Here is a 13,745-nt window from a genome sequence, read left to right as displayed (position 1 = left end):
ACCTCTAGAAACCAATTAGTAAGCAATAATGATGTGCACTAACCTCATGCAACCAATCATTAAATGGTGAGGATATGTAGTAACCTCTAGCAACCAATCAGTGAGCAGTAATAATGTGCAGTAACCTCTAACAACCAATTGGTGAGTGGTAAAGATGTCCAGTAACCTCTAGCAACCAATCCGTGAGCAGTATTGATATATAGTCATATCTAGCAACCAACAAGCAGAAGTCATGTGCTGTAACCTATAGCAAATAATCAGTGAGACAGATTATTTTCTGTAACCTCTAGCAGCCAGTTAGTGAGCAATAATGATACACTGTAACCTCTGGCAACCAATCGGAATCGCTGCCTGATCTGATTCTGTAAAATGATTTTGAATCTAGTGGCTATTTATTGTATGTCTCTGTGCAGATGGAGAGCTTAATTGCATGGGGGGGGGTCAAGAAAATGTTTGCCCACGGTCCAATCAATATTAAAGACAGCCCTGGTTGTATCCAAACTATATGTGTGTATCATCATCTGCTGGAGATAAAAGACATCACAGTGACTATGGAGGAAGAGGACGGACATGACGGGGGGTTACTGGGTGTAAATAGAAAATAAGATCTTATTACCTCCTCTGCTACCACTTTCAGCAATGTCTTCCTGTACTTTGTACCTCATGAATCGGCTCATCTACATCTGACATCACTTCCTGTCTGTATTTCATAGAGACTTCCTACCTTCCATAGAGACTTCCTGTTTGTATTGAAGTGAGATAATCACCTTGTGGAGCTCAGAGGAACTGCAGCTTCTAGAAACTTCTCGTAGTGTGAACATAGCCTTGTGCTGTGTATGTATGTACTGTATATCCTTATAGACGGGTCATCTCCACTCCCACCAAGGGGGATAGAAATATATTACTGCTCGGGGGGGGAGACATTTTGGCCCCTTTGATTTTGCAGTAAAAATGATGTCAGATTTAGTCATGTAGAACATCTGTTATATGGATACAAAGAGCCCCAGCCGAGAGTAAAGGGTGGAAATGGCTCCTGATCCCCAGATTTGGCCAATTATGTCACCAATATAAATAGAATAAAACCCGCGCTATGTGTAACAACTCAAATACCTACAGAAATAACTTATACCGGACTGCTGCTGTAACAAAGGTAAGTGTTCCCTTTATCAACTAGAAGAGCATTATGTGTCACAGCGCTGTCCTATTGTGTGTGCACATAAATCATCACAAATACACTAAAATATGTGGACACATTCATATATAAAGTGCTAGGTGCTCAAAATAATATTCTCTGCAGTTCTGCTGCTTCCACTTTACACCTACTTCATTGAGTTTATGGTGTTAATGATAAATTAAGTAAACTGAACCATGTGCAAATTCATATACAACATAACCACTTGCTGACCAGCTCACTGCGCGCCCTTGCAGTGCCCGCGGCAATTAGATTCATTCCAGAAACGATCAATGTTCAGGTCCAGGCCAATGATTTCTGGGCTGGACCTACTGATCGGTTCTGACGAATGAAATGCTTTCCCTGCCTGTAAGTGTAAACACAGGTAGGGGAAATTATGTCATCTTCGGTCCTGGAATCCTTTTAAGTTCCAGAGTGCGGAGTAAGGACATCTACAAGTGAGTTGCACCAACACTACACTAACACCAACACACGTAGGCACACATTTTATCCCCCTCAGTTAACTCCTTCACTCCCTGTCACTGTGTCACCAAGTGCAGTTTTCAGAGTTTTCACTGATCACTGTACTGGTGTCATTTGTGACACTAACCAACATTAGGGTACTTAGTAGTAGGTCTAGGGTACCCCCCTAATAAAAGTTTAACCCCTTGATTGCCCCCTAGTTAACCCTTTCACCCCCTGTCACCATTGTCACTAGTAGATCTAGTTTCTGATCGCCAAATTAGTGTCACGGGTGACGCTAGTTAGCCAGTTAGTTGGTTAGTTTAGCATGCGTGGAACTTTTCGCGTCGGAATTGTGTACACACAATTGGAATTTACGACAACGGATTTTGTTGTTGGAAAATTTGAGATCCAGATCTCAAATTTTGTGTGACGGAAATTCCGATGGAAAATGTCCAATGGAGCCTACAACAAACTCCCATCGAACATTTTCCGTCAAAAAATCCGACCATGTGTATGGGGCATTACAGTTACAAATACAAGTGTAAAAAACAAAAACAAAAAAATATAAAATAAAAAAGCCAAAAATAGCGTTTTATTCTCTCTCTCTATTGTTCTGCTCTGTTTTACTGTATTTTTTAACTGCAATATTTTATTGTTACTATGTTTTATCATGTTTTCTTTTCAGGTATGTAATTCTTTTATACTTTCCTGTTTACCATTATTTTATTTTCAGGTACGCCATTCAGCTGCAGCACTGATTTATTTATCTTGACAGACACAGCATTTGCTCTCATGATACGTAAATCGGCGACTCCAGCGCTGTAGGAGGTGATTTCACCACTACAGTTAAAAAAAAAAAAAAAAAAGACCATATACGCCGAAGCATGGGGACAGGGGTGGAGGGGCAATTTTTCCCCTAACATTAGGTGCAGATTGCCCCCACGCTTCGGCATCTATTTTTTACTCTTTTTTTTTTGGCACAGATTGTTGTTTTATTGAGTTCATGTTTTATTTTACCATTTTTTGCTTTTCAGGTACACCATTCAGCTGCAGCACCAAATTATTTATCTTGATAGCAACAGTGTTTGCTCTCACGATATATAAATCAGCGACTCCAGCTCTGATGGAGGTGATTTCGCCACCACAGTTTTAAAAAAAACGGTGCATGTATGCATTAGAAGTGGGTGGATGCAGGTCGGTATTCTAATGGTGGGCAAACCCACCGATCAATCTCTTTTTTCGTTCAACCCACAGCCTGCATGAAAAAAGAACACTACAATATATGCCCAACAAGAACCAGCAACTTACTGGTATGTTGCTGAACTTTGAGTGGTTATACCAGAATGATGCGTGCATGTTTAGGTATCATTTTGGTATTGTTCTTTTCAGCCAACGGTCAGCTTTCATGTAAAAGCAAACCTAATGGCTAATTAGCCGCTAGACTTCTTTTACAAGCAGTGGGAGGGAAAACCCCCCTCCCACCATCTTCCATGGTTTTCTCTGGCTTTCCTGTCCCACCGGAGAACCTGAGAATGCAGCCTGTGGTTCCGCCAGCTGACCATAGAGCTGATAGAAGACCAGAATGGCTCCAATCATCTCTATGGCCTAAGAAACCGGAAGATACGAGCATTTCATGACTTCGGTTTCGCCAGATATAAACAGAGCCATTGGCAAATTGGGAAAGAATCTTATCACACCGATCTTGGTGTGGTCAGATGCTTTGAGAGCAGAGGAGAGATCTAGAGTCTAATAGACCCCAATTTAAAAAAAAAAGGAGTACCTATCACTGAAAGGAATTGTACACCTTGAAGACCAACCTGGTTTATGCAGTCAGACCACTGGGACCCTCGGACCCGGGAGAGACTAAATGACACGGGAAACAGGCTTGAGTGTGTGTTCATATGATTTCTGACCTTTATTGAATATAACGGTAGTATATATACCAGTAATGCCAGTAAAAATACACGTCTAAGGGCTTTTACAAACTTACATTTAGTACTTTCTTATTAAGAGTTAGGCTGCTTGACTTGATAACAAGAAATAGCTAATGACTTTGTTGACACAAATTCGGCTTAACCACAATATCTCAGGCGAGATAGATATCTTAGGCCCCTTTCACACGGGACGGATCAGTAATGATCCGCCCCGTGATGATCCGCTTGCTCAGGGGGGATCGCTCCGTTGTCCCCGCTGAGCCGGCGGATAAGGCCCCTTTCACACATGTCCGTATTTCATCCATCCGTTTGCGGATGAAATACGGGCATACATGCATCCCTATGGGATAGCGGGTGTCTGCGGATGAACATCCGCAGACACCCGCTATCGTCCGCCTCCATCTGCAGAGCGGATCGGATGAACATGGACAGATGGTCAGTGTTCATCCGATCCCCCATAGAGGAGAGCGGAGAGCTGACAGGGCGGTCCCTGCACAGTGTGCGGGGACCGCCCTGTTATCCGCCGGCTCAGCGGGGACAACGGAGCGATCCCCGCTGAGCAAGCGGATCATCACGGGGCGGATCATTACTGATCCGTCCCGTGTGAAAGGGGCCTAACAGGGCGGTCCCCACACACTGTGCAGGGACCGCCTTGTCAGCTCTCCGCTCTCCTCTATGGGGGATCGGATGAACACGGACCGTCTGTCCGTGTTCATCCGATCCGCTCTGCAGACGGTTAGAAAAATAGGATTTTCCTCCGTCTGCAGAATCAGACAATTGCGGAGGCGGACAATAGCGGGTGTCTGCAGATGTTCATCCGCAGACACCCGCTATCCCATAGGGATGCATGTATGCCCGTATTTTATCCGCAAACAGGTGGATGAAATACGGACATAATGTCCGCATGTGTGAAAGGGGCCTAAGGCGAGAGACAACACCCTTAAACCATTCAATATACATAAATGGTTAACTTCAACACAACAACATGAGTTTTTCCTTTCCTTGGACGCGGAGAAGACATTTGACAGAGTGGCATGGGACTACATAATGGAAGTTCTTCAGTGAATCGGCATACAAGACCGTATGTTACAATTTATTCTGGCTCTATACTCAGGTCTGATGGCTAGGGTTCGAGTTAATGGCCAACTGTCATGTAACTTCTCCATCTCCAACGGGACACGTCAGGGCTGCCCTCTCTCCCCGCTAATATTTGTTATGAACCTTTCCGCCTACACATCAAGGAAAACCCTGACATCAAAGGTATTACAATTGCACAGACCACATATAAACTAGCAGTGTTTGCGGACGACATTCTATTATTTTTAAAAGATCCATACATCGCGATAACTAATCTTCTTAAAGACCTGTCCTTATTTGACACTTTGGGTAACTTCCGGATAAACTTTGCTAAGTCAGAAGCACTGAATATTTCCTTGACAAAAGAGACACAAACACAGTGTCAAGCAAATTTCCCATTCACATGGAAAAAAATTTGATTACATATCTTGGAATCCAAATTCCATCTATCTGACCTATATAACACAAGCTATATCCCAATACTTCAAAATGTACTGAAAGACCTCAAATCGTGGTCGACGGGACTATTCTCATGGTTCGGTAGAACATCCATTGTTAACATGAACATCCTACCAAAAATTCTTTATATCCTACAGACGGTCCCTATAAAAATCCCACAAACCTTCTTTGCCTCTTTTCGCAAATCCTGTATGGAATTTATTTGGGGTAAATTACGACCTAGACTGGGGCAACAATCACCATTTGAAACGCTCTGCACCAACACAGAACCACAGTGACACCTGATTGCCATCATCTATGCCCTCTTATTTGCTGAGCACAATACTAAATCCAACATTGCAACTGTGAAGTGGGAAAAGGAACTCTCTTTAGACCTCTCAGAGGAAGACTGGGCAAAAATATACTCCTACATACACAAGGGTTCGATTAATGTTTCAGCACAGGAAAATGGCTTTAAAATATTCTCAAGATGGTACGAAACCCCACTCAAACTACACAAACTTAACCCCTCGATCCCACCCACATGTTGTAGATGTCAGACCCGGGACAGCTCACTTCTGCACATTTGGTGGGAATGCCCCTTGATCCAAAAGTTCTGGATAGAAATCCACTGCCTCACGACCCAAATCACCACACTCAAATTCGACTTCTCACCGGCTCAAACACTTCTTCACCATTCCTCCATATCTAAGAAAGCGTACCACCGCTCTCTGGCCCTACAACTCCTAAATGCTGCAAGAATGTGTATTCCAGTACATTGGAAATCTCTCCACCCGCCTACCATAGTGGAATGGATTAAGCGTGTGAACAGGATAGCTGAAATGGAAGATCTTATACACCAAGCCCACGACTCTTCCTCTACATTGGGGAGGGGTTGATAAGGGACTATATACAAGATTTTAGTAATGAAAATGGTATCATTAGCATCTTTCTTGCCCAAGCAATCTATTAACATTCTATGAGGAGGTGAGTTGCCAACTAGATAAAGGAAGGCCCATAGACGTGGTGTATCTGGATTTTGCAAAAGCATTTGACACAGTGCCCCATAAATGTTTACTGTGCAAAGTAAGGTCCATTGGCATGGACAATAGGGTGAGTACATGGATTGAAAACTAGCTACAAGGGCAAGTTGAGAGGGTGGTGATAAATGGGGGAGAATGGTCAGGGGTGGGTAGTGGGGTCCCCCAGGGTTCTGTGCTGGGACCAATCCTATTTATTTTATTCATAAATGACCTGGAGGATGGGGTAAACAGGTCAATCTCTGTATTTGTGGATGATACTCAGCTAAGTATGGCAAAAATTTCACCACAGAATGTGGAAACCTTGCAAGAAGATCTGAACACATGAATGGGGTGGCAACTACATGGCGAATGAGGTTTAATGTAGAAAAATTTAAAATAATGCATTTGGGTGGCAAAAATATGAATGCAATCTATACATTGGGAGAGAACCTCAGGGGGAATCTAGGATGGAAAAGGACGTGGAGGTCATAGTAGATGATAGGCTCAGCAATGGCATGCAATGCCAAGCTGCTGCTAACAAAGAAAACAGAATATTGGAATTAAAAAGGGGATCAACTCCAGAGATAAAACAATAATTCTCCCGCTCTACAAGACTCTGGTCCAGCCGCACCTGGAGTATGCTGTCCAGTTCTGGGCACCAGTCCTCAGGAAGGATGTACTGGAAATGGAGTGAGTAAAAAGAAGGGCAACAAAGCTAATAAAGGGACTGGAGGACCTTAGTTATGAAGAAAGGTTGCAAGCACTGAACTTATTCTCTCTGGAGAAGAGACACTTGAGAGGGGATATGATTTCAATTTACAAATACCGTACTGGTGACCCCACAATAGGGAGAAAACTTTTTCGCAGAAGGGAGTTTAAAGCGGGAGTCCGCCGGGACTCCGCGTTTTTTTTTTTTTTTTAAAAGCCAGCAGCTACAAATACTGCAGCTGCTGACTTTTAAAATAGTGACACTTACCTGTCCAGCGCGCCCGCGATGTCGGCACCCGAAGCCGATCTCTAGATCATCACTCGGGTGCTGCCGCCGCCATCTTGGGTATGGGAATCAGGAAATGGAGCCTTTCGGCTTCATTTCCCGGTTCCCTACTGCGCATGCGCGAGTCGCGCTGCGCAATAAGGACAGTCCCCGCTGCCTCTGGGATCTGTGTTTTTCCCAGCAGGCAGCGTGGCACTTGCGGAAGGGGGTGGGCACTTGCGGAAAGGGGCGTAATCTACGCCCCTTTCCGCAGAGAGCTATCCCGGAAGTGGGTGCAGTTACCTGGATTATCCAGGTAACTGCACCCCCCTCCCCCCTGAAAGGTGCCAATTGTGGCGCCGGAGGGGGGGAGGATTCCGATGAGCGGAAAGGTCCATTTTAGGGTGGACCTCCGCTTTAACAAGACACGTGGCCACTCATTAAAATTAGAAGAAAAGAAGTTTAACCTTAAACTACGTAGAGGGTTCTTTACTGTAAGCCCTTGTACACACGGTCAGCAATTCGGATTTTGTCCGTCGGGTTTTGTCTGACGGATTTTGTCCAAAACTGTTGCATACACACAGTCGGACAAAGTTGTCGGAAAATCCGATCGTTCAGAACGTGATGGCGTTATTTCGTTACGACGGGACTACGTTCAGGCTAGTAGCCAATAGCTTTGTTGTAGGAATTTGATCTGAGCATGCGTGGCACTTTGTCCGATCGGAATTCTCTACACATGATCGGACAAGGTCCGATCGGATCATGTTGTCGGAAAATCTTACTGACAAGTTGGAAAACTTTTTCCGTCGGATACTCCGACGGAAACAGTCCGATGGAGAAGACACACAGTCGGATTATCCGACAAAACGGTCCGATCGGACACATTCCGTCGGAATCTCCGACCGTGTGTACAAGGGCTAAGAGTGGTAAGGATGTGGAATAACGGGGACATTTATAGAGGAGGACATTCCTAAAGAGATCAGCACGGGTGGGACATTAACATTAAATACATTCCTCCACCCATACTGCTCACTGATTGGTCTAGAGTAGGGCAGAGACTGGGTGATAATATTCCTTATTTGTGCACCGTTTATGTATCTAGACTAGATTCATGGAGTTTCTGGGTATGTGCTTTGGGTCTTCTGCCTCATGCCCAGGTCTAGATCTATGAGTAAGCACCAGTAGTTATGGTGTGAAACATGTCAGCTGTGGATTTCATCTTTTGCTGTATGGTTTTTAACCAATAAAGAAATCGTTGTTGAAGTGCGGTCATCCGGATTGAATTCTTTTCTATATGCTACTTTGCATACTGAGCCATTATTTGAGGAGGAAAAGATTTTTTGTGACCCAGACACCTGGAGAGGGTTCTTTTCCCAGGTCCAGCATGGTCTCTGACAGAGCAATTCTCTATATATTACACTATATAATTTATATTGTACATTACATACTCCTGACCTCTGCACTATATACTTTATGTTGTATCTTATATAATAAGTTGTACATTACTTAGTCCTTACTTCTTTTGCACCCATTTCCTTCCAGACTTTTACATATTGATAATAAAGTGATAACATCCTCAAACTTTGGAACCTTAAACAGAAAGTGATAATGAGGGAGGAGCCAATAACCCAATGATGGGGGTCTTCAAGATTAGTCCAGTCTTCATCTTGGTTGTTCTCCCCCATCCTCACTCTCTGACCTCTGGTGGGGCTCAGCCCCGCTGTTATTCATGACTAAATCATGGACTAAATAAGGAATTGCAGGACTTCTTGTGTTGGGAAGATGGCAATGAGTGATAGAGGGGGAGGGGACACTCGTCCTATAATCCCCTCATCACTGTCACTCCTATAAAAGACCGTTCTCGTTGTTTCCTCACTCTCTGACTAAGGTCCATGAATAAAGAAATGATCTGGTAGGAGATCAGAGGACCCATTTACTAGTTACCCTGAGGGTGGAATTGTGAGATCCTCAGAGACAAAGCTTTTTGATGTGGGTGGAGTCCTGGTTTAGGGGAACCAATCAGCTCATGTCTAGTAATAATCTTTGTATTTCTATTTTAGTAGATGGACGGGAGATGAGGAAAACCTCAGAGGATTGTCTCACTTTGTCTCCAGACTGTAAAATAGAAGATGAGGACATCACACAGTATAGTCCAGGAGAAAACCAGACTACCTCAAATGTCCATCCGGCACCACACAGTGTAGATGGACCATCGTATTCCTCTTATCCTGAGGAACCTCAGATTGTGAGGGATGGTGCCGTCCTTCCAACAGATAAGAGGTTTTGCTATACTGAGTGCAGGAAGTGTTTACATTCTGTGATGTGGAGTAATTAGCAACAATGGCCTGTATTCTATGCAAGACCACCATACTTGCCGACGGGGGGCACATAGAGGCCTATCGCAACCACATCTTGTCTATCACATATAGCATGTAGAATTACATATTGCCCGTCAGGGTCCAGATGGAGGTCCAGCAGCACAAAGGGGAGCGCCTTATGAATTAAAATACTGAGTGAGAAGAGTAAGTTGAGTGAAAATTGGATCCCACCCAGGGTTTTTTAAGGGAGAGTATTCTGGACCCCATGAGGTGGGTCTCCTGGAGTATGCATATGTGCAGGTGGTATTTCTTTAGGTTTGAAAAAACGACTGATCTTTTAAATTTTGCGTTCAACCCCCGCACATTCCAGGATATCACCTTCAGAGGGGCCATAGTGGTAGGGGAACATTAGTTACACCTCCCTCGATGCCTGGATCTCCACCTAGACCCCAGACTGAGGCCAAGTATAAAAGCATTTCTTCCGCCGAAGGTGCTGTACCTGATGCAGGCGCTACCCACCCGCTTACCCCCAGCCTTCTTCAAGCGCATTGATACCATGTTCCGAGCATTTGTATGGTCACATTTCAAGCCACGCATCAGACTGCAGCTCTTACACCTTGCAAAAAAACAGTGGTGAGGTCGGCCTCCCAGACATAAAGGCCTATTACAGAGCGGTCCATCTCACTAGGATAGTGGATTGGCACTGCCATGCGGAAGCAAAGCATTGGGTGGCCATGGAGACGGAGGACTCGGGAGACACGATCAGGAGTCGGCCTTGGATCACAGCGCCCTTGCCAAGGGATATGGTGGGAAGTACCCTGTCAGTAGCAAGGGAAGCATTCCTTTGGTGCCCTCAGCGCCGATGCCAGTACTGGGCAACCCGGAGTTTGTGGCGGGCCTGCAGAGCCCTCACTTCCAACGTCTGGCGGCAGGCACCAGGCATCACCTATGCGACTCTGTGGGACCAGATGGCCGGCTTTTCCCGGAGGCTGGGGCATCAGCGACAGACCTCCTCTGGACTTTTGGAGCGGTTTACAGCTGCGGAACTTTCTACGCAGCTGTCTGTGGAAATCGGGCATCTCCCATCAACTCACAGAGCTGGAGCGCATATGCCACTACGGGGAACCAGCGCGGCACTGTCTTTCATTCCTCTACTCCTCCTTAACCCAACCAGCAGAGGGATCTGTCCCCCCATTCTTGTCTAAGTGGGAGGCGGAACTCGGTACCCACTTTACTGACAACCAAAGGAAGGAAATCCTTCACTTTGCTCATAAATCGTCCATCACCACCAGAGTCCAAGAGATCTGTTATAAAATAACGACTAGATGATACAGAGTACCCACTACCCTACATCGCATCTTTCCACAGGTGTCGGACCATTGCTGGTGGTGCGGCAATGCGGAGGGGACAATGCTGCATGTCTTTTGGACCTGCCCCAAGCTCGATTCCTTTTGGCGCGAGGTGACGAGCACGATCGGGCACCTAACCAATGTATCACTGGAGGGTAACCCAGAGGCCTGTCTGTTCCACCTGACAGAACGACCCATCAAAAAATACAAGAACTCCTTGACTATTCTGCTATTGAACGCGGCGAAAGCTTGCATCCCCCTGTGTTGGAGATCGGAGAACCCACCGGCAAAGTCCCTGTGGTTCGCTAAAGTGCATGAGTTAAGGCATATGGAGGACCTCACCGACACTCTGCATAACAGGGAGGAGACCTGGAGACCCTGGCAACATTTCATATACACAGATGCTTACCTCCAAGAGATGGCTTGAAACACTTGACCCAATGGGCTGGTCTCTCTCCTCCCGGGCAGGGGACATCACCTTACTTTGCTCTACTCTTCCTTGCTTCCCTTTCTCCTACCCTACACGCACTGCAAAAATTGTGCCTTGTCACCTAACTAGCTTTCCCTCCTCCTTTCGCCCCCCCCCCCCTTCCCCTCCTTCCCTTTTTCCTGACCCCTAGCTCCTTCCCTATTGGTATCGCCTGATTAATTATCCCCTTCTTCCTCTCCTTAGTATACCTCTGTCTCAGAAGCTTGTACCCACCCATGAGTATCCGGCCGGATAAAAAGAACATCCTAGAAACAAATGTATTATCATATGTCTCATGTTTGGGCCAACCAGATAGTCGAATTACTATATTTCCCTATTAAACAGAAAATGCTTGCCCATGTTGCTGCATTGCATAACTTGGCACATATCATAATCAGAACTGGGTTGGAAATAGCGGTGGTTGGAAAGCCTCTGAGGCCCCGCATGCTATCAGCACTGCTATGATGGAATCTTCCTCTACTGTGCCCTTACTAGGATGTAGGGTTGGTTAATCTAAATTGCTGACTAAATACATGTTTTGTATTAATGTTGACTATGCCTTTTGTTATGCACTCCTTTCTTGAAATAAAGGAGTATTAAAAAAAAAAAGCATTTCTTCCAGCAGTGTCTTTACTCCTCTATAATGTGTCAGGGATAATCTTAAAATATGAAAATAAGCAGCACAAAAATAACAAAAACTGCACAGTTGAAAACAACCCATTCCCCCCACATCACCCCTCTGAACTCGGGTGTGTTTGATATCCAAAACAAAGCATGACTATCAGTCTCTGGGAGGCAATGCATCAACAGGGCGCTTAGGAGGCACAAAAGAGAGTGCTCACAAACTGGACAGCAACTGTGCTGCCTACCTATCAAACAGTATCCGGATTAAGAGCAAGAAATCGTTCTCCCTGCGGGAAGATTTTTCACCCAGGTAGTACTGGGCACACATTCTTTTCAGTGAACCATAAAAAAAAGTGTATATAAAAAAGGGGGTAAAAGCAGGTATGCAAATCTGAACAGAGATAGTGGAAAATAAGGGAAAAAACCAAACAAAAAGCAGTATTGTAACAGCAGCTTCCAACTCTCCCTGCACTATGATAGAGGATCAGATATTGTCAGTGTGGATATGAGTTCCCCCGCATTGGGGGGAGAGGCTCCCTGCTCTGAAGTATGGCTAGCTGCAACATGCTGCAGTACGTTCAGTAGCAGGGTGAGATCCAGTGGTGGGTTCCATCAGCAAGGGTCATCGGGGAGAGGAGCAAGTAACTCCCACCTGAGCGAAAGAGTGCAGTAATCCATGCCCAAGATCCACTAGGTGCAATCGGCAAGGAACAATACAGGGACTCACCTACCAGAGAGAGGAAATTAAGGTAGTCTGGCTTCCATAGTCTCAGCACTGCGGGAGGGATTCCAGCCAACTGGCAGCGTCTTCAGGGGCCCTAAAGAAGCAGTGAGTATCCCTGTCTTGAACACGTAGTCGGGCAGGAAAGAGCATGCTATATTTCAGGCCCTTTTGTCGCAGAGCCAGTTTCACATGGTAGAATGATTTGGGCTGTTTTTGCGTCTCTACTGAGAAATCCGGGAAAATCATTAGGCAGGCTCCCTCAAAACGTAGAGCCTCAATCTTCCTGCTCTCCCGCAACACTGTGTTCCTGTCACGGAAGTTCAGGAGTCGGAGGATAAGCATGCACGGCGGGGCTCCCGGGGCATTTTGTGGGCTCGCTCGACCGCAAAGAACTGGGAGAACGCCACCTGGGGGAACAGCTGGCGGAGGAGGCGCCCGGTGAAGGCAGTGGGACCAGGGTCTTCTGATCCCTCCGGGAGACTGATGACGCAGAGGTTGTTCCTCTGATTGCGGTTCTCCGCATCCTCGGCACGATACTCAAAGGATTTGACCTTAGTGGTGAGGGTGCGGAGGGAGGATGTGTGGTCTTTCAGTACATCCTCAGTATCCCCCACTCTGTGCTCAACCCCCGTCAGTCCGGCCCTGAACTTCTCCATGTCTTTACGGATAAGACCCATCTCCAGTTGCATGGTGTCTATCTTCCCCGTTAGTGTGGTTTGACAGGTGTTTATTGCCTGCATCAGGGCGGTGAAGTGATCTTGATCCTGGATGGCCAGGTCCGCTTCCTCAGTTTGGGATGCCATGTTGGAGAGTTTTCTGGGCCTGCTTTGTCGCCACGAGGTGGAATGCGGGCTGGGGAGGGTTTCTGCTGCACAATGGATTTGCGCTTACTGGGCATACCAGTTCTGGGGATCCTCAGCTGCACTTCAGTGGGTTCAAAGGCAGGTAAGTTCACAGGGAAACAGGATGATTAGCAGGCAGAGTATCGGAGCTCCTCAACTATGCTTTCACTCTGGTCGACAACTTGGACACGGCCCCCACATCATAAGCTCTTTACCACCGAGCGCCAAAGTGGCTTATTCTTCTGTATGTCATATGACGTCCAGTCAGGATAATGGGACCCCCGCTTGGTCGTAATTTTGCTATAGGTCGGGTGGGAAGGAATTTAATCTTAGGCCTGA

At 45.9% G+C, this 13,745-nt stretch overlaps 1 protein-coding gene across 1 annotated transcript in view; it reads right to left on the bottom strand.

Moving 5' to 3' along the window:
* The window catches only part of LOC143986884 (uncharacterized), a 97,796-nt gene that overhangs the window by 52,095 nt on the left and 31,956 nt on the right, over nt 1-13,745 (bottom strand). Inside the window, exons 10-11 of the mRNA XM_077485290.1 lie at nt 12,972-13,432; nt 617-677 (exon numbers count right to left, since the gene is read on the bottom strand). Coding sequence (XP_077341416.1) covers nt 617-677; nt 12,972-13,432 — 522 coding nt within the window. The remainder of the gene's footprint in view (nt 1-616; nt 678-12,971; nt 13,433-13,745) is intronic.

The sequence above is a fragment of the Lithobates pipiens genome, unplaced genomic scaffold (assembly GCF_037356315.1).
Source record: "Lithobates pipiens isolate NorthernLeopardFrog02 unplaced genomic scaffold, aLitPip1_a1.2 Scaffold_18, whole genome shotgun sequence".
NCBI classification, from domain to species: domain Eukaryota; kingdom Metazoa; phylum Chordata; class Amphibia; order Anura; family Ranidae; genus Lithobates; species Lithobates pipiens.
Note: the sequence above shows the minus strand (reverse complement) of the source record. Positions and strands in the feature narration are given on the sequence as shown.